This window comes from Osmerus mordax, chromosome 16, assembly GCF_038355195.1.
Source record: "Osmerus mordax isolate fOsmMor3 chromosome 16, fOsmMor3.pri, whole genome shotgun sequence".
NCBI classification, from domain to species: domain Eukaryota; kingdom Metazoa; phylum Chordata; class Actinopteri; order Osmeriformes; family Osmeridae; genus Osmerus; species Osmerus mordax.
The window spans coordinates 11,937,344-11,962,851 of NC_090065.1; the positions used below are offsets into that span (position 1 = coordinate 11,937,344).

At 44.2% G+C, this 25,508-nt stretch overlaps 3 protein-coding genes across 3 annotated transcripts in view; all 3 read right to left on the minus strand.

Moving 5' to 3' along the window:
* The window catches only part of zbtb41 (zinc finger and BTB domain containing 41), a 168,664-nt gene that overhangs the window by 35,620 nt on the left and 107,536 nt on the right, over positions 1-25,508 (minus strand). The window lies entirely within an intron of this gene.
* On the minus strand, positions 3,543-12,471 carry LOC136959422 (carboxyl-terminal PDZ ligand of neuronal nitric oxide synthase protein-like). The gene is made up of 10 exons (XM_067253753.1): positions 12,367-12,471; positions 11,973-12,044; positions 10,128-10,220; positions 9,794-9,852; positions 9,496-9,604; positions 7,571-7,700; positions 7,043-7,167; positions 5,447-5,608; positions 4,661-4,829; positions 3,543-4,072 (listed from the first exon to the last, which is right to left on the minus strand). Exons 1-10 carry the CDS (start codon positions 12,469-12,471, stop codon positions 3,543-3,545), a joined length of 1,554 nt encoding a protein of 517 aa, XP_067109854.1.
* On the minus strand, positions 18,272-19,923 carry LOC136958979 (regulator of G-protein signaling 16-like). The gene is made up of 5 exons (XM_067253147.1): positions 19,767-19,923; positions 19,552-19,641; positions 19,352-19,413; positions 19,092-19,255; positions 18,272-18,958 (listed from the first exon to the last, which is right to left on the minus strand). The coding sequence occupies exons 1-5, from the start codon at positions 19,808-19,810 to the stop codon at positions 18,782-18,784; spliced, it is 537 nt and encodes a 178-aa protein (XP_067109248.1). The 5' UTR covers positions 19,811-19,923; the 3' UTR covers positions 18,272-18,781.

The window sequence follows — 25,508 nt, forward strand, 5'->3', positions numbered from 1 at the left end:
GACACACACAGAAGAATTAGTCCCAGAAAACGTAGAATAGTTCAAAAACAGTTTAAAGGGAAATATCTGGGATCATTCATCGTAGTCGTGTCAGTGTCACTCACAGACCACAAGCAGAAAGGCCAGGGAGGTGAAGATTCATCAGGACTTTTTCTGCTGTCATCAGTCATCTAATAGCTACCCACCGACACCCTGTCAACAACTCTAAATATGTTGTCACTTGACTTTGAAATTAGCGGTTAAAATCAAGTTAAGGACAGGACAAACTGACATAACTTACTTTTTAAACGTCTCTCCTTCTTCAAATTAATGTGTCTTGGGGAGTACTCCACATCTTTGTGCAACACTGTACCAAATCTCTGACCTCTTCCTGGGAAGGACTTTCTCAGAAAGGAGAGAAGAGAGAGAGAGAGAGTGAGTGGGTGTGAGAGAGAGTGCGAGAGAGAGAGAAGGAGGAAAGAGCTGATGTAAGAACTTCTGACAGGAAAGAGAAATGAAAAAAAAGAAAATAACACACTTTGAGAATCTTGGGGTGACGCCAAAAGCCCCAGCATTCCACCTGATCCACAGAAGGTTTCAATTATGGCCCCTAAGGGCAGTTTGTAGTAGCAGTCTCTGTTGGGCGGCCAACTGCCACTGAAAAAGGACAAGAGTTGACATTCCTGCTGTGGATAACCTGCTAATTACCGTCAAAGTAATGAGCTTTATAGACTTACAGGGTGAAGACCAAAAAAAGAATCGATTAAAGTAAGGAATAGGTCTGGGCAGATGCAGATGCTCCTTGCATGACTGGATTATTTGTTCAGTGCTGACACTTTATTCACAACAAACAGCCAATAACACACCAAGGGTTTGTTGTCTGGATTTAAACAGATCAAACCAGGTCTCAACATGTTAAAATAGCTTCCTTCTTACAGTGATAGGAAATAAAATACCGGATTTAATCATGCACCGTGGTTAGGAAAGAACCATAGAAGGAAGCTGAGTGAAACTGTTGAGGTTGAGCCCAGGCAGTGTTGTTGTGTTGTCATACCTGAGTTTGACCATGAGGGGGCAGTAAAGTATATGACGGCAATATCTCCTGGCCTTTGATGCAAAACAAATTGAGAGGAAAGTCAAAATGAATAATGAGTCATCCTGGATCCCAGGTTGAGTCGTGAAAGCGAGAGAAAATTACAAGGTTGACAGTAGTTTGAAAAGACGCGCAATTTAACAATTTGCAGAGTGCTTGAAGATGTCCCCAAAGTAGCTCGAAAGAACGATGTGAGATTTGCTCTGAATTGATATATTGAAGATTATATAAATATATAGCTCTAATGCAGTCACCGCTTGAGCAACAAATAATACATGAGCACTTTGCTACGTCTCACAGGTGGATCCCATGCATGTGATTAGCATCAATTACAAAATCACAAACACCTGCTGGGATAGAGGTTGCTGTCTTTACATACAGTGGATTTACATTCGCCTTAAACTGATATCAAGAGCTATTGCATTTTTTTTTTTTTTTGTCATTTAGCAGACGCTCTTATCCAGAGCGACTTACAGTAAGTACAGGGACATTCCCCCGAGGCAAGTAGGGTGAAGTGCCTTGCCCAAGGACACAACGTCAGTTGGCCTGACCGGGAATCGAACTGGCAACCTTCGGATTACTAGCCCGACTCCCTCACCGCTCAGCCAACTGACTTGCAGAGCTGTAGTAGTCTCCTCTTAATGAACGCAGAGCCGGTGGCCTTAGGGCTGCCTGGTCATGTCAGACTCAAAGCTCCTCAGGAGAGGGTGTTCAGCACAGAGGATGTGCATCTTCCTTTGGTGCCTAGTTAGCCAATCAGGGACTACAGATGGGCCATCGAGGTGACAGTTGTCACCATGAGCCTAATAGACTCCTGGAGGGTGCTAGCCCACTGCACCTCTCCACCTACCATAGGGAAGCCTGAAGCTTGAAGAAAAAGGGCTTTCAAAACCCAGACCACTCAGCAAACCGCTATAAATACCCCAGGGGACATTTTGAAAAGGTCAGTCTGTAACACTGGTAGGAACTTGTATGCAGTGGAGAGACAACAGTTAATGCGATGGTGACATATTTCAGTTCAGGGATATTTCTGTACAGAGTACATTTCAAAAGACAGGACAGCACTGGCACACGCATGGCATTTTAGGAAAGGCTATTTAATTCAGCAAGGGAACACATCCAACTAAGTGCATTTCCACTCTCAGCTCACTTCATAGTCACAACCTTGAAACCAACTGGATGCAGAGAGAGAGAGAGAGAGAGAGAGAGAGAGAGAGAGAGAGAGAGAGAGAGAGAGAGAGAGAGAGAGAGAGAGAGAGAGAGAGAGAGAGAGAGAGAGAGAGAGAGAGAGAGAGAGAGAGAGGAAGAGAGAAGAGAGAAGAGAGAGAGAGAGAGAGAGAGAGAGAGAGGAGAGAGAGAGAGAGAGAGAGAGAGAGAGAGAGAGAGAGAGGAGAGAGAGAGAGAGAGAGAGAGAGAGAGAGAGAAGAGAGAAAGGCCTGTAAAGAACAAGAGGGAGAGGGACGGAGGAGATTTATTGATTTGGAGAGTGCTTAAAGACCTGTCCCCAATACAGTGAGTCAGAATGCTGGAACAGCGTCAAAGACTGCTGCTGCTGTACAGCTGTGACCCTGGACTGGGAGAGAAGCACAGCAGAGCATAAAAAGAGCCGATTAGCGCATAGTACAGTAGAGTAGAGCACAATAGAGCAGAATAGAGCAGAGTAAAGCAGAATAGAGCAGAATAAAGCAAACGGAAGAATAAAAGCAGACGAAAGCAGAGCAGAGCTACCTGAAGCCACAGTGAGGTATTCTGTACATCAGCCCTGAACACAGTGTCCAGCAGCCAGAACTCAGGATATGGGAATGCAGCTGGCTGGACACAAAGGGATGCCTCATCAAAGCAAAGGCAGGGGACAATTAAAAACCTTTCTCTTCTGGGGAAGAGGAATGAATCTGGTGAGAAGCATGCTTAACAGGCCACTGACCCTCACAAAATCTAATGAAGTAAAATAAATAATACTAATTACTTTTCTTCCCCATTTGCCATTCAACATAAATTTGTAAGAGTCACCATACAGGTTTGGCGGGGACCTTTCTACCTGTTCTCTGAGTGTGAGTCAAAGTCCATCGGTGTTAACAGAGGGGGTGGGTGCACATGCTGGGGGTTCTGTCACTACGCTCCAATGGTGACAGAAAGCATACAGCAATAGGTCCTGGAGAATGTCAACACAGGAGGTCACAGACCAGGTTTACAAAAGAAAATGAAAGTGTAAAATAGACATACATACATATACACAAAATCCCATAATACACAGGCAAATACTATATTTACACAACACACTGTAGCATAGGTTTGTTGAAAACCAAAATACATGGACACGTGTAGACATAGAGTTGACAGAAATATTGACATGAAGGACAGCATAGATGTAGGCGAGGCGGTAAACAGTGTTCATGTTCGGGACAGGGGTTCAGGTCTGGAGGAAGGAGGGCAAAAGATGTGTGTGTTTGTGTGTGTGTGTGTGGCAGCGCTACACAGCCATGTCGTCGTCTAATGAGTCTGCCGGGATCTCTGCGTTCAGCACGTTGAAGAGACGATCTGCTCCCTCTGGCCCCGCCCCCTCTGGCACCGCCCCCTCACCCTGTCCCCAGCTGTCCCTGTCGTCGCTCTCGTCCGTGTTGGACTCGTACTCCGAGCCGATCCCCGACTCCCGGAACCGCAGCAGCTCCAGGGCGCCGAGGATCTGCTCTCCGAGCGGAGAGCCCTCGTCTGGGCCGCCGTCACTGGGAGTCTCCCCCTGGTCCTGGTTCTCGGAGGCGCAGGGGAAGCGGAAACATTCCAGCCTGACCACGCTGCCGCCAGGGCCCAGAGGGCAGATGTCTGGGCCCCTGGTCCCTGGGGTGGAGGGCCCTGGCAGAGTGGAGGACCAGGGGCCATTACTGATCTGGGCCTGAGGGCGGAGCAGACCTTGGTCCGGGGAGGTGGGGATGGGGGGGGCACGAGGCACACTGGGGGGCTTAGCACGGAAGGTGATCTCCAACAGACTGTCTTGAGAGCCCACTGAGTAGGAGAAGGAAAGAAAGACACAGAGAAAGGATGAAAGATCAGGAACAGGAAAAGAAGGAAAAGAAAGATTGAAAGAAAGCGGGTGAATCGCAAAGTATGGAAACAGACAGCGGTGGATGCAGACGGAGGGGGGTCGAGGGAGCGAGGGGAGGAGGCAGGATGACAGGCCGAGGACATGCTTGCTGAGCTACACAGTCAGTTTTTGATAATTCATAACTGTATGGTGGAAGAGAGAGGGCGTCTCGCAGTAGCAGGAGAGCTGAGCCGGGCTGAATTCTATGAGCCGTTGGAAGGTTTTTGACAGGAAAATTAATATGTTTCAACAGCGGAGAGGAGGGAGGGATGAGGAAGGGGGGAGGAGGGAGAGAGAGACGGATAATAAGAAACGGACGTCACCGAGACAGAGGAGGAGGGAGCGTGTACGAAGAGAGATCAGAGATAGGACGATAAGAAAGACTAGAATAAAGGGAGTACAAAAGAGAATGTGCGGACAGACAGTGAGAAAGAGAAAGAAAAGAGGGGGAAGACAGAGCGAGAGAGAGAGAGAGAGAGAGAGAGAGAACAAGAGAAACATTCACTGACTGGAGTTGATTCCCCCGGATGCTTTGAGCTCCAGCTCCTGGATCTGGTGGACCAGCAGGGAGATGTGCTGCAGCAGGTCTGTGTTCTGCTGCAGGAGCCGCTCCACGCGGGCCTGGGCCTCTGTCCTTGCACACACCTCCACCGACAGCTGCTCCTGCAACACACGCACCTGGACACACACACAGGCACACACACAATCACAAGCATACACACACAGGCAAATACACACACACACACACGCACGCACGCACGCACACCCACGCTCACACACACATACACACACAACACATGCAGGAACAGATGCAAGCACCCACGCAAACACAGATTAGGAAGAGAAAAAAATCACCGCCATTACACACACGCATGATCAAAGCTGAAGTGCCTCTCCTCCGACTCTTTCAAACACACAATCCTTCGTCAGAACCGACGCATCATTGGAAGTTGATGCCGAGAACACAGGGACACCTGTGGACGGCGGCGTTCATCAGCCCGGGGCGACGCCCGCCTACCTGACTCCTGAAAGGCTTTGATTAGCATCTCTGAGCCCGCGCAGCGGAGGCAGACGCCTCCCCCGTGGAAGTCAGCCCTGTCAATCAACCCCCCGCTGTCTGCTGGGGTCAAGCAACAGCCGCCCACCCCACGCCCCTCCACACACACACACACACACACTCCACCCCAAAGCGACGTCCCCACTCCCGTAGAAGTTCGCCCACCCCCCACCGCCACACAGCTGGTGACGACACCGTGTGAGTAAACCCCGTCTCGCGGAGCGGCCGCTCCGGTTACCTGGGCCAAGGCAGCCTGCGCCTGCTGCTCCTGCTGCTGCAGCTGCCTCTGGAGGAGCTGCATCTGGTGCTCGGTGGAGTGGGGCGAGTCCACCGCCAGCAGGCCCGCCGCGGGACGCCCCAGCCCGGGGGAGCTCAGGAGCAAGGCTGGCTCCGTGGAGTCCTGTGGTGAGGGGGGCCAAGAACAGGTCACTGAGAACCAGATTCACAGTTTGTATTTACTGAGAAGACAGATATTTATAAAGGGGGGGGGGGGGGGGATGTGAAAACATGGCACTAAAAGCAAACTGTAATACTGCAATGGTTGTTATCTGGGCAAGTCCCGCGTTGACGTCAAATAGCACCATGGAGAGCTCCACCGTTGCAGTACCAGAGACACATACACCAAACCGTTCCCTTCAACCCCATACAGGTCAAGCAGGCAGGCAGGACAGAGGCGTAAACCAGGACAGAGAGCCCTCGACCACAGACTCAATCAATGGAGCCTATAAATAGAACTGATAGACCGAACGGAGACAGGCTGCTATTAGATGGCAGAGTCTCGCAGTAATTATGGGGGTCTTGGAGAGCTGTGTACTCAGCATGTTCCAGAAAAGATCTGTCCTGATCGTCAGTGCGGTTTGTTCCCAGGTGGGAGATTACAGATCGGATTCGATTCGATCGTGTCAGCAGCACTATCTAGCACAGACCTGTGCACCCTGCTTGGCTCTAAATACTGTAGGAGAACGCCTTGAGATAAGACACACAGCAACACCACTGACACACTGAACGCATGACCACAGGATTCCAAATATTGAGAAAATCAAACAAAGCCATATTTTAAGGGAAATATTATTTGAATCTGTAGAGCCCAAATCAGAGCAAACCTACAACAATTCTGTACTGGATTAGCTATGTTTTACCAAAGAAGAATCACATTGTTCACAAACACAGCAGCATTTAGTATGACAAGCAGAGCAGGGCTTGTCTGACAAGCATTCTAGCAGCGCACTAGAGAACCAGGCTGTGTTTTCATAAATAATCTACACGGAAACATCAATATTTAACAGGCCCATGAAAAATGTCTCGGCGAACGGCATCTTAACTAAACGCTTCTTACTGGTACCAGCAGAGTCTGCTGAACATCACATAGCTTCTTCCCAAAGAACCCCCTCAATCTAAAGCTCTATATGTGTGTCCTGTCATGCTTTTGAAAGGCACAATTGTTGGTTTATGGTTTGTTTATGGTTGTGTGTGTGTGTGTGGGGGGGGGGGGGGTATACGATATATCATAAATTATTAAATAATTTATCATCATTTAAATTATTAAATGATACATTTTACACTGCTTCACTAAGCAAGTGAAATAACCCTCAATGCACTACTAAACCAGATGTTTGGTCTTCTCTGAGGGTTTAGGTCAATTTTCTGTGTGATCTGTTGGCTACTGTAAAGCCCTTTGTGACAGTTCTTGTAAAAAAGGAGTACACAAATTAGATTCAGTGTAAAATATCATCTGATAAGTGATTTTGGTTTTCCTATGGTCATGTTTCATTGTTGCTCTTGGCACATTATGTCTCTGACAAGTTGGTGCAGGTGAGAAACAGGCATATTGTACCTTCGCCTCTTTACTGCACACTTCTTCCGTCTTGGACTTGTCCAGGTCAGACAGCATACAGTCAATACTCTCCTCTGTGGACGCTTCAAGGTCAGTCTCCTCTGACAGCGCCAAGCGCTTCTTAGCTGAGAGAGGGAGAGAGTGTATATTGATTATGTATATTCTACAATGATATTGTCTGTCATGTACTGTATATCAAACAAGACCATATCTATTTCTCTCTCTACTTTCACAAACATACACAACATATATTCCGAGATAAAGGGCAGTAGCTGCATCAGAACTTGATGCAGCGCACACTGCCTCCATGCCACCTTTTCTCTCTTGATAGGAAGACACAGTCAAACTGATTTACCACGCCAGAATGTCATGCTGTGTCAACAATCAGCGGTTGGTAATAAGATGATCTGTGTGTCTGTGAGTGTGTGCGCACGTGTGTGGGAGTGTGTACGCACACACATGTGTGGGTGTGTGGGCACGTGCGTGTCTGTGTGCATGCATTTGAGTGTGTGTGTGTGTGTGAGTCACCTGGCAGGGCATCAGTCCCCTCTGTGATCCCGCTGGCATCTTCCTGGTCCTCAGAACTCTGCTGCAGAGTGAGCTGATGACACACGTCAAAGGCCTGGCCCACCGTGCGCACGATCCGCATAGCCTGGGACTGGCGGGGGGGGGGGGGGGGGGGGGGGGGGAGAGACAGAGGAGAATCAGAGAGAAGTGTGGGGAGGGAAGAGAGAGGAACAACAGTGTGGGTGTGTTTAGGAAGGATCAATGAGAGGAGGAGTGGTTCAGGGTTCGGGGGTCCGGAGAGACATGGAGGAATGGGTGTAGGGAGAGGGTGAAGAGGAAGAGGGATGGGAGGGGTAGAGAGAGGACAGAAGAAACAGGAAAGGCTTTCAATGGCATAGTATTGATGGACTGATTTATGATGCTTGATGATCATGATGTCAGACAAGTCAGAGATGTGTCTTGTGTCACAGTGTTTCCATTTATCACAAAGAAGACACTGGAACAAAGAAAGACAGATACAAACATGTACCATAACATACCAATCAGAGGAGACAATAGAACCCTTTTAAGCAACCCCCTCACCAATGATAATATTTGCTAGAATATCCACCACCATTTTTATTTTCCATCTTTTTTTCAGGATTGAAAACCCCACCCCCCTCCACACACACACACACACACACACACACACACACACACACACACACACACACACACACACACACACACACACACACACACACACACACACACTCCACCCCATCTTTTTTTCAAGATTGCCTGGTGCACAAAAGAGTGTTCCCAGCATCTCACCCTTGCCCACCTTCAGTAGAAACATGGCTGTCGTTGTGATGGATCGGTCTATTCCAGAACTGTTCTCTCCTCTAAAGACGTTACTGCTCGCCCCCTCGTAAATCTACTACAATTCAATATTTCCAAGGTATTTGTGCTGACCTTGGCCTCATGGCCACACCAAGTTAGGGCCTGAAGGTGGATTACTGTTGTGTTCCATCCTGCTAATGGGTGGCTAGTATTCTAGGCTTCTAAACCACCTTCCCTACTTCTAAATCAGATCCCGGAGGTATGAGGAAGGCTAGCTGCCTCCAGCCAGTCATTGAAAAATCCAGGACAGTGAGTGTGCCAATGTGTTGTAGTAGAAGAAAAACTAAGAACAGTGACATGTATTTACAATGCCCTCATGATGAAGCCCTCGGGCATATTTCCAATGCTTCCATTTCAAACGAAAAACATAAATACTGGACATATTCTAGATATGGCCCGTGCAGGAGTGAATCATTCAGCCTTACTGTAATTGGCTGTCTCCTCTCCAACTAAGACAGCCCCCCTGGAGGACATGAAGAGCCCTGTGCATGTCTGGGGGGAGGTCGCCACACTGCACATTGATCCACGGCTTTCATCTGGCTGGCCCATCTCTCCGCCCCTCCCCCCATCGCCCACCCCACCATAGGGGCCCGCGTTCTGGATCTGGAGGCCCGAGATAAGGCTCTGAAGCCTGGGGACACTCCCCGTGGCCCACAGCCTGTGTGTGTGTTGGGATAAGGATGGCTGGTCCTGGTGTAAATGTCATTATGAAGCGAGGAGTTCCTCAGTCTTCTCGCCGTCCTCATTAGTATTCAGCTTCGCTCAGTCTCTAGCTGTCTGGTATCCATGGAGAAGCAATGGGAGTCAACCTCTCTGGTTGCTATGTCTTTGTCATACGACAAATTAGCTCTGCTTGATATGCAGTTATGGGGGAGACGCATGCCTTTCATATTTGGTAAGGAGAGAGGGGTCTGTAAAATACAGTTGGGAGTTTTTTATTGTTTAATCAGTTGCTTGCTTCTCCCGAATACAAAATGTGCATGACAGGATGCAAGGAAGTGGATGAAATAGACGTGATACAACCATTTAATTTGACGGCACCGTATTGAGATCAGTCAACATACCTTTCTCTTGGATTTGAAAACATTACAATGGAAATTGTTGCTCTTCCCATCTCTCGCAATGTAACTGAAAATCTTCAAGTCCTGAGCATCATGTGAGACATAGAATATCCTGTATGAAAGGCATTACAAATAACCTGTTAAGCATTTCATGTATGGATCTACCATCCATAAGTAATATTGAATTGTCAAGATTTTTACACCTGGGAAGTAACATGGATGACATCAGTTGTGAAAGACTCCCATGATGCAGTGCATCAAAATGGTTCCTGTGTGGTCAGTGTTTGGTTCTGTACTGTACCTGTAGATGGGGTCCTGTGCCACCACGACTGTGCTGTCATCCCAAGACCACTCTTTCCTCTACAATACAATGCAAAGACGGCATTGCAAGAGTCAAATGAAAACATTATACTCTATCCCTTTCTTGGGGAAAATTGTAATAAATAGTTTCTGGTTTCAAGCTTTCCCATTTGGATCGATTACAAATCCAGGTACATTTTGGTCCTGCTTCTCTTGACAGTTTTCTATCAGTCTAAACTTAGTCCCTTGTCATGGTTGAAATCATAACTGTACGATAGGAAATGGGGGCTGCTCACTGCCAAACTTCCCAAACAAATATATGTAGACAAACTCACCTTCTTCTTTTTCCGCAAAATCACCCGAACACAGTCAGAAGAAACAATGATGTTGACCTTCTTCTTCTTGATGTTCTTCAGTTTGAACTCATACTATGAACAAGATTCAAAGGGACTTTAACATGAAGCTGGAGGACAGACTAACCCAGATATGATGCATGTCACACCCCAGTGAGTAAACAGAGGGGTAGTTCCAAACATGAAACCAACTGGCAAACGGGATCACAGAGAGACATGGCATCAGTGTTGCTGTCAGTAAGCTACATCTTCTGCTGCTGAACATAAGTTGCAACTGGAGTAAACATGAAGTTCTCCAGGGCTGAGTTGATATTAGGTGCTTTAAGTCTCCAACAGCAAATACTTTAACTTGCTCCCCAGGGTGGGGTAGATATGAGGGGACTCAGTGGTGTAACGCTTTAATTCTTCCCCTTGATGAGTATCGGAACTTAGTAAACACTGCTAGAGCATTAGAACACACATGGTCTTTTCGGTTTTAGATGCTGCGCAAGTCAAAGATCCCGAATCATCTGACAATTATTTTCAAATACAAACATCCTTTGATTGATAGTTTGATGTTTAATTGATCAAACGTGAACTCGTATCTTATATGTTTCTCCTCTGACTAAAGGGACTATAAATCTCTGATGTGGCAGGCTTGAAGTCTCTTCCCTCTGTCCCTCTCTTCCCCTGCTGTGAGAAATATTGACTTGCTCTCTGTTCTGTCAAATCCCCCAAAACACTTATTCATAGCGAGAAACTGTCCTGTGCGAGTGGCATTCCTCTCCGCACCGATTCCTCTCCACTGATGTTTCACATGACAGCCCAGAGAAACAGAGTTAGACGAAAATGGACCTCACATCTCGATACCTTCTACTGTTCGTCCCACTTGGTTAACTGACCCATCCATCTTCGGGTTTGTGGGAGTGACTCAGGCATCTCTTCTGAGACCCCCATCGTGAAGCCCGAGGTCACTGGGACAACACTGAACCATCCATCTACTGTGCCCCTCATGACAGCACTAAACAAGGTGAACCATCCAGGGGGCATTTTCCATATGTCTATGGGTGGTGGTATAACTCCGCCCCCACAATTAAAGCCTGCAGTACACTCCTCCAATAAACATATGCATGGATTGTTGCTGTGTGTAGTGGAAGCTATCACATTTCCTTCATCTGATGCCTGCTGTTCTGTGTTGCATATTGGACCATAGTAGATCCTTTTAGAACTAAACAAACTAACATGCTGCTGTCCCTGTCATTGCAGTGGCAGCTCAGGTAGAGCCGGCACCAACAGGACACTTGTTGGGCCAATGTCATTGGGGGATCCCAGAGGGATCTCTCTCCATGGAGCTCGTGCCTCTTTTCTCTGTGTCATTGAAGATGTGGCTGACCCCTACATGGCACTAATGCATTCGTAGATTAGATGAAGCATTTGGCTCCTCCATCTGACGATGCAGCTAAATCCTCTCTCATACTGTAATACTAGGATCACTGCAAGGCTGTCCTTTAATACCAACCAGACCCCGATCCACAGTGTGAGGACTCAGGACTGTGGTTACAGATCCAGATCATTGCCATTCTGTATCTGATGCCAAGTCACAAAGCCCAGGAATCAGAGATCAGAGACAAAAGCTTGAATGTTGTTGGATCCAGCTACAGTATACATACATACCCTATACCCTCACTTTGGCAAGTACCGTGTTTGCATTACTTACTGGGGTCCTGTGATTTGAGTTTTCCACGGTAGTAACATTACCTGGAACCGCGATTACTTTTTACAAACAAAATCTGTTAACATATTCCTGACCGAGGTTAAACCGCTTGAAGTGTTTGAAAAGTGCCTCACCCGAATTCTCCTCATTGCAGCCACTATCTCCATTCGGCTGTTCGGCCGTGACACCTCCAAACTGCCGATGTACTGCAATTTTAAGATAAAAGTTAGAAGATGTACAACCCAATTATCCGAGTGTGAAATCCTAAATGCATACGAATAAGTACCAATTACTATACACCCGAAGAAATTGATCAATGGAATCAAACATGCGGACAAGCAACACAAACAGTAGCCTAATGTTATTTTTCTGACCAGTGTCCAATTTAGAGTAACACGGTCACAGGTCCAGTTGAAATGTGAGCATTCCAGATTATGATCCTGTGTCATTACACATTTTTTAATTAAAGCATGCATCTTTGCTTTCATATCTGGGAAACTCCTCCGCATTATCGACAAATGCGCTCACCTTTGCCTCGAAACAAACCCCATGCTGAAATACTTCTTCGTTGTGCATGGGGATCCTTAAATCCTGGGCATCATCCACTAAATTATACTTTGTTATCCCTGGCATCGCCCTATCGATAGATGAGTTGCCTTGATGTTGCTTTATGGCAGTCCTACCAGCGGACCGCAAAAACGCGCATCTTGCTGAACACCCCTGTGTTTTGATTGGACAGTCGGAAATCTTCGGAGGTCATTCGGGTTGAGTTTATGGTCGTGGCAAATTGATTGATTAACGATTTATTTTAACGCCACTTAGGCTGACAGTTTCGTTCAGGATTGTTTAAATCATCAAATCCGTGCAGTGATTTTGACGACGCACGGATATAAAGCCAATTATTTGTCGATTACTGTTAGGCTACCATTGACAGGAAGAAGCTGTAGCCTACAAGGTTCGGGCATACCGCTACTGTAGAATTACGCCGGGGGCGTTTTAGATTTGTTGAAGCTGTGGGAATAACGAATAATAAGATTCCTGTTATTGAGCTACAGCTCAATCAATGCATCTACACTAAATGATGCCGCATGAGATGAGGATTGTACGACATCTAGTGGCGATTGTCAGACTAGACCAGCAGCTCAACCCACTGTCAGGCTAAAGGATGCAAGTTTAATCTGAGCATTTGTGATCCAGTATATTGATCTAAGAAAGAAAAATAAAAGAAGAAAGAATACTTTAGTCATGGAACACTGGAGCAGGTTGCTTAGTAAGAGAGGTAGATACGGTGCATACAGAGAAACAATGGGTTGAGGAGTGGAACTTCGCTGTCCATGGTCCTGACTGGTGACGCTCACCGTGACGTGATCCGCCCAAGGTCGAATCGAGTAGGTGTACCAACGTCAATATGAATTAAATTAAATTAAAGTTCAGCACATGCAGTGGAGAAACCGTTTATGAATGTAGTCTCTTGAAGTCTACAGACCTACTCAGAATATTTTAACTGGCTGAAGTAATGTTCCATGAAGCTCTTTTCGGGTTGAAAACTTGCTTGTGGCAATTGCAAACATGCTTTTAAAGGCAATACAATGATGTTTTACTACATCATTGTAAGACTTGTAAGACTGTACTTTTATGATCACTTTCTTTCAGGATCCAGAAGATGGCACTAAAGCTCTAAAGGACAACTATCAGAGCAACCAAGTATTTTTATTTCGAAATGCAAAGAAACTGAAAAGCTTCTGGTATAGCCTAAGTTCATCAGTTACAAATGGTGAATGACAACTTGAAACAAATACATAATTTGTCAAATGCATTGGTCTCCAGCTAGTTCGTTTTTACAAGTGCTTTTATTCATTTATTTTATTTACTTGTATTTCATTTAACAAGGAAAGCAACTGCAGAGATACAGATAGCCTACAGTCTTTTTTTCAAGAGGGACTTGGCTAAAGAACATCCGAAGAGCATATGAAAGTCAAAAGCAGACAAAATAAGACACACAAGGGACAGTACCACATAATCCATCATCTATTCCTTCACAGCAAAGAAAATAATCTACAAATGATGTTGCACTCATCTGTCACCAAAGACCTGGACTAGCCCATGGGTATCAGCACTTCCAGTCAGAGACTGTAAGACATTCCAGGTTGTTGGTTCACCTTAACTCCTGCTTGGTCGAGAAGCTGGGAACCCAAATACTCAATGACAGAAATGACAGAAATGTGCCGATTATTTTGTGGGAAATGGAATAGTTACTTTCCTAAGTAGATAGTGCTACTGTAGTAACTACAATTTTTTTTTAAGATGACTTATTTTTTTCTGCTAAGATGTCAGATAAAATACAAAAGACACCAAATATTAAGTCGATATCCTTCCTATCAAAGCTACCGTAGTAAAGTGCCATTGTCCAGTGCCACAAAAAATATATATCTTAAGTGCAACATCATTGGACCTCATTTGAAGTATAGTCGTGACGGAGAAGTGCATAGCTGAACAGGAAGATCATTCCACCACTGTGGAGCCCAGAAGGAGAAGCACTGCATTGTGGGTGTATGAGAGGTCTTCTTTCTTTGTACAGGGATCACAAGATGAACAGATGTCTCAACTGTTCAACAACTCCGGTTAGGGCCAACAAGAACTTTCACATGTTTGTATTAATAGGAAGAATTGGTGTCGCTTCGACTTATATTTCGTCTTCTCAATAAACAGACAGTGCGCATGCAGAGAAATTAAAAGCTATGAGCATGTGGTTTTGTTCCAGTTGATCCACATTGACACAATAATATCCGGTGTCAGTAATATCTGATGTCACAGCTCTCCTGTCCTACAGCATTAGCATACAACAACAAACAATGACAAACAGCCCAAACTAGAAAACAAAACCCAAAAGAAGTGCAAACGGTTGTTTGGAAGAAACATCATTAGGACTGTTTTCACCGTTGTAGAAACCTGGCACGGAAGGTATCACGCAGTGTGAGTAGCTAAAGAATGTGAGTCATTCCTGACCTCCAACATCATTGACCATGTTTCCAAGGAGATGAGGAATCATGAGGCCCCTGGACTTCCTCTCATACTCCATCTTTGATGGAGAGAGACTCGTTAGGGAGATATCTTCAGTACAACTCCTCTACAATGTCATTATCAATGAAACGGTCACACTTTATTTACAGTATGTTCACTTTGCAGTAACATGCCAGTATAGAGGATAGAGACTATATTCATATTTAATGGATTTGGTAGAGCCTGTTTTGAATTTATGAAAATCATAACTTCTCTTGATATTTATCACCAAATAAAGGGACTACAGTGCTCTTTTCAATTTATTTGTACGCAATACATGTATTTAATATTAGCATCAAATTCTTGCTTATCATACTGCAGAAATACATAAGAAAGAATAATGACGCTGAAATATTAGCTTTCTCGATTTTCTCTGACCCCTTTAGATGTCAACTGTCTCTGCTAGCAACGATTGATTTTCTATTTACCAGGTTGCAGTCTCGACAAAGCCGCATGTTCCTGACAAAATGGGCTCTGACATTCTAGCTGAAACTAAATACCCTGAGCAAGATTTTAGCTGGTTAGATTCATTCAAAGATAAAGAGGGTCCCCATTTCCCAGCAGGCCTACTCATCCGTGAGCACAGGCGGTCCCTCCAGACAGACAATAACAGAGCAGCCAGGAAGTACCATGAAGTGCAATGTACTTTATACGAGTTGAGCTCATGAAGATGTGCCCAAAAGGAAAGGTGTGCCGGGCTGTCATGTGATTATATAAACTGACAATGAGCACTGTTTAGAGTGATGCGTAACGATTCGCCTCTCGCAGAGAAGAGCCGTCAGTTTCTCAGGTTATTAGAGAAGAGAGAGGTCACAGTGACAGCTAGAAGCAATGTTCAAGAAAGGATCTTAGACATCATCTGAGCTTGAATGGTTAAAATCAGTTCCATACAAAGAACTGGACACCTTGTAACAGTACTCTGTGCCTAGCCAAGTAAGTGGAAAGAGAGAAAAGTTGAACAGTTTGAACTAGAATTAGAAGGCGATACGTAACTAGCTTGTATTTGGCCGTTTAACTAATTGCATGGTCAATAAAGAAAACATAACTTTAAAAAATGTGCTAGGTTGTAAGTCAAGACATCTAACATATTCCCTAAGACCTGCCTGTAATTGTACAGTACACATCAGTCAAACAATTACAGTGATAGTTTTTTTCAATAAATAACTATTATATTAGATAGACATGTGCTCTTACAGATACTGTTGGCTAGATAAATGTAATTACTAAAATCAGCCACTCCCAGTAAAATCAATTTTGTTGCTTTGTGTCTTGTTGAAATACACACTGTATACTGTATACTGTATATCCTCTTTACATCTTGCTGGTATTGTGTGAGAAAAAAGGGATGTGAGTTGCCTTCTTTATCTGGTTTATATAAAGAGAATTTTAAAACTTGATCAACATTTCTTTTCTTTCTTTCTTTCTTTCTTTCTTTCTTTCTTTCTTTCTTTCTTTCTTTCTTTCTTTCTTTCTTTCTTTCTTTCTTTCTTTCTTTCTTTCTTTCTTTCTTCCTCACACCCCCATACTCAAGTCATCAATTCCATACATGGCTACCCTGGTAACCTGGTTACCATGACAACTGCAGTTTGTTTATACACCACTAACTCTCAAGGTTTATTTTTTATTTTTTAAGAGATGGCCAAAACATAAGTACCTCTTACCAGTAGAGCCACATGTGTTTCAAATATAAACTCTATGACTAATTTCTACCCGTGCAGGCCCTCTCAAGCCTCTTAGTCTTATTCACCCTACAAGTACCCTTTTACGAGGAGCCCTATTTGCATCTAAATGATACTGTTTCTAATATTACCAGCCCATTAGAGACACAGCATTTTAATCAGTCTGAAGTCCATATAACTCTGTTATAAAAAAAAAGCCAGAAAGCAGAATGTAAGTTTAAACCTGTGTGCCAACATTCCGCTTGATTTTACCAAAAAAAAATTATAAGATGATAGTTTGACATCAAGCATTAGAGTTTTCAGCAACCATATGATTTCCTTTAAAAACGTGTCTGGAAAGATGATTCAGGGCAGTCAGCAGAAGCGGGAAACAATGAATCTGTCCAGACAGGAAAGACCTTGTTTCTCCAGCCAGTGACTCAGACATCTTCCTCTCCTCTTCTAAAGAGACACCTACTCTAGATATCTGAAGGGGAAGGTGGGTTCACAGTAAAAACGACGTCCAAGATACGTCCTATTGTTTTAGGAAAATGGTTCTTAACTTATGACTGTAAGTTCACTTCACAGTTAAAATCCAATTGCATATGGAGACCATTTTAACCCCTCAAAGAATAGTCTGCAGTAGAAATTCATGATGAACTACTTCCACTAAAAATTTAATTGTTTTCCTCACCAGTATCAATCCCTATGGAGACAGTTAGGGCCTGGAGGAATTTCTATTGTGTGACTATTACCCTGGAAAAACTGGCCGACGTTTCTGACGAATGGTTGTTAGTTTGACATTGTAAGGGGAGGTACTAACAGTGAGTGAAATCAGAGGAGAGTCTATGGGGAATGGCTTGGCAAGCGAGGCTGTTTCCTGTGATAAACTTGCTGGCTTTTGCAGAGCCGTTGTACAGCAAGAAAGCAGAAGATGCAGTTTCTTCTTTCTGAAAGCTGAAGAGTCATTCCTTGAATACTTAACTACTACTAATGAAATATAACTTTATTATAAATGACTGACAGGGTATTATGTCAGCTTGAAAAGAACAGTTCTGGTCTCTTGTACTTTCTGAACGGACACGGTGGTGGACTTTTATTCAGAACATCCCAGGTACATACAGTATTGAACAGAATGTGAGATCTTGCCTAACATCCGGGTCAAGGTGTATGAGGGATGATGTGGCTCCCCCAGACAGCAACCTACATTCTCCAGTCAGCATTGAATTAATGAGCCGGGTCTTTCCTTTCGACCACGCGTAGTGTGGCTGCGTGGGAGGAGAGGGAGGAGGAGGGGAAGGAGAGAAAGGACGAGGAAGGGAAGGAGGGGGAGGAGGGGGAGGAGGAAGAGGAGGGGAAGAAGGGGGAGGAAGAGTAGGGGGGGGGGGAGGGGGAGGAGGGGGAGGAGGGGGAGGAGGGGGAGGAGGGGGCTTTAGTGAGTTACCGAGGTTCCGAGCGGCTCTCTTGGGCTGTGTCACCGTGAGGAGGTAAACAGACCTACGTAGTTGTACAGTGGGCGACAGCAGTTGCTATGGAGACGGGCCTCTGCACTCTGCCGTGTTCTGGGAAATTACCTCAGAGAGGCTGAGCTTGCTGGGGAACTCTGTTAGTTTAACCACCCTCGCACATGTCCTTGTAGCCTATGATCCACTGTAGAACCGTTCTCATTGGGAAATAAAATATTCAAAACCGTTTGTCCTTTTTCATTTTTTATTCAATGGATGAATGGATTGTCATACACAATGTTTCAGGTAGAAAAATAATTTTAAATAAATATCACACTTTCCTACAAAATATAAATTACAGGCAAAATAAATACAGAAATAAATACACATAGATAAGACAAAGCTGTAACCGCTTTCATTTAACTGAATGTGCAAAACCATTTTCTCTCATCATTGAGCTTCTCTTTTCTCTCAAAATCAAGCTCTTCATTATGTCTCCTGACAATACAGCCTTGACTTCAGATATCAACACCTCATGATCCTGCTGAGCAAGGTATTCCCCCACAGTCTCAATCAATGTCTTTACTGTAGGTAGGAAATGCATCTTCCAGTTGGGCCACAGTGTACACTTCTCAGTGAGCCAGAGCACGTTATCTTCTCTGCTTAGGACACTAGCAGCAGGACCATGCGTGAGTCTCCAGTGAGTCTCCTGTCTTCCACTGACTCCTCATTATATCCAATTGACTTGTGAGTGGATGCAGACCTTCACCTGCGGCCCCTTTAGCCGGCCCTGACCTGCCTGGTGAGCTCCAGGTAGCTGGGGGACTTGAGGTAGCGAGGGTAGCAGTCTTTTTCCATCAGGGTGTAGATCTTTTCCTGGGCCAGATCGAAACAGGATGGGGTGGGATGCTCCAGGTTTGTCTTGGTGATTGATCTAGTCTCATGGTCTAGGTTTACCTAAGGAGAGAAAAATGGAAGACAAAGATGAGCTCAAAAGATCAGCTTTCGTTCTATCTGTGGCTGAGGAGACATTTGTCTCTGTCATCGATGCTACACACAGTTTTGTATCCATCCACTGATGCTTACGTACCTCTCTGGGTGCGTCACAGCAGATGAACTTGTCATAGATCTTCTTGGCCTTGACTGAGAGCTTGGACTCTTTGGTGTCCCTGTACTCCTCACATGCCAGGTAGAAGCCCAGGTTCTCCTCACTGAACTCTGACACCAGGAATGCTCGGAAGGAACACTGTCCATCTGAAACACAAGGAGCGGAACGTTAGCATCCAAGATCCTCCATCAAAAGTGGAACAGCTTGCAGGTTCTGAGGCAGTTCTATCGTGCTGTACTTACGTTGACTGGACAGTAGGTTGTCGAAGGACTCCCTCCATTTTGTAGGCTCGTCCATGTTCACCCTGTCAAGAAAATTAAAGTGAGTACATCCAAACATGGAAATATGGATGTTATTCAGTACATGTAATCTCTATTTAATTAGGTTACAATGAGCAATGTTTTAAACAGACTAAAATGCTTGCATAGTTGAAACAACTTACCTCGTTTTTTCACTTTTATGTGAGTGTCCCATTATACTAAGATCCGGCCGATGAAGTAAATTCCCAAAGAGAGATTTCAGCACCTTTGCCCTGCAAACAGAAGCCAAAGGAATATTCACACATTTGTCCAGCAGCTGTTCACAGATTACACTTCATCTTCACTAACGGGTCAGGTTTAGCGTCACAGCAGCAGAGAGTACAGCATAGACACATACCTCTCCAGACAAGTTACAGACAGGCATTCAAGTCCTTTGCACATGATGAAGGATGAGCTATCCAGCGGATTGTTCTCGGTGTTCACGGGTAGCTGTAATTCTCTGCAGAGTGGTTGTAGAGTGTGTGGGTGTGTGAGCTGTGGAGCCTGTGCTCTGCAAGTGCGGTTCAGCAGGGTCTCCCTGTGCCTTTTATAACCCCACATGTGACATCACATCTCTCATCCAATGGGGTGAGGGCCTTGGGAGGATGAACACAATACCAGTAAAGTGGTATTGAGACAACAGACACTTAGGGGGACGTCATAACCTTCACAAACTGTCTGGAAAGGAGGTATGAAAATCATGAGTTAAGTCCTTAGTAGTTTAGTAGTGTATAATGGCATACATTCACATGAGAGAGTGAGAGTGCATCTTGCACTTCTGTGTGACTAACTAGAGGCATAGAAACAGAAGATTACAGCACAACAACCAGATACAAGATCGCACATATTGTGCATATAACTACATATTGGATGTTCATGTTCACTGTCAAACTGTAGTAACAATTTCAGTAAACTCTTCACATTTCTTTCATACTGTTATACAAATTCCACCTGAAGCAATCCTGTATAATAAGTCACAATACAATCTGGGATTGTAAAACCTAAACCTAAACTGGCTCATAAAATGAGGGCTCTTTATTAAAAACTGTACCACACATATCACGCACATTTATCGAGTATATCTTGACATACTATATAAAGTATAATTTAAATACAAGCATGTCATATTCAGTAATTAAATTGTTCTCAGATAAAAAAATTGTTCAACCAAATATTGAACTGTAAAAACTGGTCATTGATGTGTTCTTGTGTCACTGAAGTTATTTTCAGCAGTTAGATTCCCCTGTGTCTGTTTATGGTGCCTGCATCAACGTCCCTCCTGCAACTCTGACCAACGATCTGTGACATGTGGAATGTTGATCAAATGACAAATGTGATGACATTTTTTATTTTTAAACGCAAACTTTGTCATTGGCTCTGTTGCTTGTATTAGTGGAAAAGTCATTTTGAACTTGGCCAATGTCTATTAATAGCTCATTTTATGCTGGGGAGAGAAACCTATTGTCTATTGAAAGAGGACTGTTTATTTTAGGAATGCTAGACTGAGCCAGACACCTATAAACTTAGCCTGAATTGCCAAAATTAGACAGAAGTATGGAAGCATGACAAACAGGAAGAGGAAGGGGGCTTGTTGGAAGGTTGTACGACTAAAGTCATTTCCTACCCAGACCATTCAAAACAATGGCCTCTTCCCAGCAACACGTTATCCTACACAGTTAGTGTGTGGGCGTCGATGGGTGACCTCAAACATAAACAAACAGGGAGACTGTTTTTGATCTGTGGAGACAGTTGGGGCTGTGTTTCACCTCTGCACTGAGTACAATTTACCATGGAATGTCCCTTCACAGTGGAATGTGTACATCAACATCAACAGAAAGGTTTGTATTGTGATCATACTTATATGATATACCAGTCTACAAGTCTACATTGAGGCCTTGACTTCGAAGCACTTCGAAACAGTTTCAAGCACTTTGGTCAGAAGATAGGTTCTTCCGTATCCAGAAGGCGAAAGTTCACAAAGCAGAAGGAGGAGGATTATTTTCTCCCCGTGCTCCCTGGTCAGTGTTTTTGGGACACAGTGACTTGGACATGTTCAGGCCCCACGCCAGACGGTGTCCATTTGTTTTAGACTATCAGGAGAGCATAAACATGTTTTTCAAGAACCTGAAAGTCAGAACCTTCAAACCTTATATACGTAAGTTAATGATACAATAGAGCTATGTGTCAAAGTAAACATGCCATTTTGTGTGTAAGTGCATATTTGGCAATGTCTTGTATTATTTTGAGACTATTTCTGTGTGCTGTATGATAATTCAGAGAGCTCTTAAGTAGTTTTTGTATTTTCCCTAGCAGCTAGGTGAGTTTCCTCATGACAGCCAATAATAAGGAAATTATTTTTAAAGATTTTTTAGAAATCTTTTTTAGAAATGTTTTAGAAAATACTTTTTTGTCCTTTCGTAGGCGTGAGAAGACCGATTTTGTTCAGTTCTTTTAAAACTATGCTAACCTTTTTGAATGTCTGTATTATAGCATTAATGCAAAGCTTTAATACAAAAAGTAGGTACATTTTGGTAATTCAGGTACATTTTCACCTAAATAGAAACACACCTGTCATAGCCTTGCTATTCAGCCTTTCACTGAAAAAAAGTGTGTCATTTATATAAGCAAATAAGTCTGAACAGGGTGCATGAATAGCCGACAAAAAAATTAAGAATCAAGGCTCTTCCTGCTGTGATGTGAAAAATAATTAGATCCCTCATGAAAGAGATCAAGTTATTTTGAAAACGTGTCACGTCTAGTATCGAGGGAAAGTTCCACACAGTATTTGTATAACCATCCGTCAATGAAAGCCAACTCAGCCTTGGTCTGAGCATTAGGATCTAATGCAAACCCTGAACTCTGGTGCATCATTACTCATCCTATGAACACAGAGAGAGAGTGACCCAGCTCAGCTACTGCATTCATGATAGATCCAGGGATTTCCCATGGCAGAGGGCACGAGAACTACGCACAAGTTACCCTGGAAACAGAGAAGGGCCTGTGGGGTGGTTTGCCATGCTTTCTTACGAAATAGATCTCTCTCAGATGCATGCCCTGCTTCAATAAAGGTGAATTAAAACACACGTGGTTCAACCAGTCCCCGAGCAGCCACAGTAGATAGTGGGTCCCCCATATTACTCTTATGACATTAGATGCTAATGGTGCTTATGTGATAGTAAACAAAAACTGGTGTCCAGCCCTGTCTGGCTCCTCGGCCAGTGGTTCCAGAGCACACGTGACTGTCCTATCTTAGGCTGTACAGAGGACCTGGTGTTCCAGCTGCTCATGGGATTGAACTCAACGCAGAAAAACATCCAATCAGAGCTCTCGTAAACAACGTTCAGCTCACTCCACCAGCAGAAAACGGTGGTCACAATGACAAAGATGGCAGAGCGTAGAGACATCCTTACCCATGACCCTTTGATGGGATGAACAAACTTGTTGGGAAACGTTGTAATATTTTCGGGAACTGTTTACGGCAAAGGCTCTTATTTGTCACTCTGTTGTGACTGACATTCTGACACTACAGACACTACAGTCCACTATTACCCCTTTCCTGTCTCAATGTGTGTCTGTCATTTAAAAGGAACTTTGGTTTTGGGAAGCAGAAGAGGCAAATCCCAAATTCCGGAAATAACCATGGGAATATCCGACTCATCTAAGCATGCAGCATTAGCCACCAACTGGAAGGCAGCCAAAGAAAAATTTCCAAGAAACTGACCATCTGTGTAAACAGTGATAGATGCATCAATAAAAAAAAAATTCTAATTGAGATGACAATAAAATAACACACTGCGAATCCATTACATAAATCCCCTCGGCTTCAAGGTTTGACCAGTGAGTGAATCTGAATAGCTGTCGCTTTCCAGATATACATTACCAGGCTATATGTCTGGCCATAGTCCATAGTCCTGCCATATGGTCATAGACAGGCGGATGAGGGGGAAAGGGGGGGGTGGTGATGTTTAGTCATCTCAAGGGAGATCTAATAAACGGACAGGGGCCAGCCTCATGCATCATAACGAAGTAGCCAGCCCACTGCCGACCCACTACAGGGCAGATGCTATCTACTGAGGATCCAATGTCAACTGTTCACTGGCCCAATAGGCAAAGTTTGGTCTGGACGAACAATCCATGTTAACTGTGTTATACAAACCGGCTCCAGGCTTTGAGGCACGTGGTTCTGTGTAATCTGTGCAGTCAGGTGGTCAGATGGAGGATCCAGTCCCTGAATACACCTGTTGTTCTCAGTAGTGTACCAGATGCTATCAGGCCTCGTACTTGAAGCAGATGGGCTGTTGCAAAATTTTGTTTTTCACCTATTATGAAACGACTCCGTTCTCAGTGAGAACATCCTGATTTGTAATCAGTGGACTAGATTTAATACTTCACATCTCGACAAAACAATTATTTTAGGATGCATCAGGGCACAGTATTGTTCCAGTTGTGTCAAGTTCCGACATACCTGAATATTCTAGGGTTTTTGTACATTTTTAAATATAAATATAATGTTGTGGAAATGTTACCAGAGCATGCTATTTCTATTAATTTATACTTGAGGTGAACGGTACAGGGGCGGTTCTGAGAGGTGGGGGGGCGGGGGGGGCAGCTTCCCTGTGACAAAAAACTTGGACCCTCTTGTGGTCTGTATAATTATAAACATGGTCTTTTGACTGTTAATGCGTGCAATGCAGTGTATAAATTATATGACAACAATAATATTTAATGTAACTGGCCCCTCTAACAGTACAACTGGCTCCAGCTTAAAATGGTATAGAACCTTCCTTGGAGAACTAGGGCTCCAGGGGATAGCAAATACAATTTGTCTAGTAGTCTTCAATGCTTGGAGATATGAGCAAAGTAAAAAAGGCTACAGAAGTCTTTTTATACACTCTCAGTTGCTCTCACTGGAACATTTCTAAACCTGTCATTTCAGAAACAGCTGCATACCAAAAGCCACCGTACATTAGACACTCACAGATGTTTTACTGTTTTTCGCCTATTATTCTCTTTGTCACAAGTTAATAACATGAGGTGTAACAGTTGTCTTCTTGTCATTAGATAATAACATTAGCAACAATGGTAAGAACACATAAAGACAGTTTCAAAGTACAAAGTTGTGAAAACATTGATCTGTCCACAGAGACAAATCTCAATATATGAAAATATATGTAATATTTTATATTATTTCAAAGAAGCCACCCTTTGTCTTAATGACACACTCTCCATGTGGTCTCAAACAGCTTCCTTGGCCAGGCCATGGAAGATTAGTCAAGGTAGTCATGAGGTAAATGTTTCTCAGTGGGAAACATTTTTCTCAGAATGGCTGTGGCATAACGGCTGAATTAACGGCACTTAATGCGCAAACACTGAGCCAATGTACAATTGGTCCTACTTTTCAAAGGATGCTCTGGGGGGGGGGTCACTGAGTATTCACTTGGGGAGGGGGGGGGTCACTGAGTATTCACTTGGGGGGGGGTCAGACCTTGCCACCACCACAGAAGGTGGTGGCAAGGTCAGAAGCATCACAGCAGGATGCTTCACAGCAGGATGCATCACAGCAGGATGCTTGTATATTGGCCTAATTGGGTACATTGCCAAACATTCGTTGTCAGAGAGGAGAATCTCTTTCATGGGAAATGATCAACTTCAATATTCTGTAAATGCACCCTTTCACATTCTATTAGGTGGCTGTCTTGTAAGTAACTAGGGCGAGCGAGACCACGGATAGGGTGGAGAGTGCTGGTAAACAACTTTACGATGTCATAACGGTCACCGAGTGCACCCAGAGACTCTCCCCTCTTTCCTTGTGTCAGGTTGCAAACGCACGTCTACGCAGCTGTGCCTGACATGTCACTTGACCTCCTCGCTAACGGATTCCATCCAAAGGTTGAGCAAGTTGTCGAGTCTTTGGGAGCTCTTTTACACACAGATTGGTTAATATCCCCAAGAAACTGTGTCAAGGGTGGAGTTACGGACCCATTGTTATGAAGATCTTGGATTATGCTAAGGCCACAACATTAAGAAGATACTACAGAGGTCATTATTAGGTCCACCCAAACATCAAATCATCCTAGAACATATTGAATTTGGATGGTTG

Excerpts from the sequence above, each read along its gene's own strand:
- LOC136959422 (XM_067253753.1), bottom strand. The coding sequence starts at position 12,471 with ATGCCAGGGATAACAAAGTATAATTTAGTGGATGATGCCCAGGATTTA. Across the intron at positions 9,605-9,793 it reads GCACAGGACCCCATCTACAG|GATATTCTATGTCTCACATG; the intron begins GTACAGTACAGA and ends CCTTTCATACAG. Across the intron at positions 5,609-7,042 it reads TGTGCAGTAAAGAGGCGAAG|GACTCCACGGAGCCAGCCTT; the intron begins GTACAATATGCC and ends CCCTCACCACAG.
- LOC136958979 (XM_067253147.1), bottom strand. The coding sequence starts at position 19,810 with ATGTGCAAAGGACTTGAATGCCTGTCTGTAACTTGTCTGGAGAG. Across the intron at positions 19,642-19,766 it reads TCTGTAACTTGTCTGGAGAG|GGCAAAGGTGCTGAAATCTC; the intron begins GTATGTGTCTAT and ends TTCTGTTTGCAG. Across the intron at positions 18,959-19,091 it reads GCTGTGACGCACCCAGAGAG|GTAAACCTAGACCATGAGAC; the intron begins GTACGTAAGCAT and ends TTCTCTCCTTAG.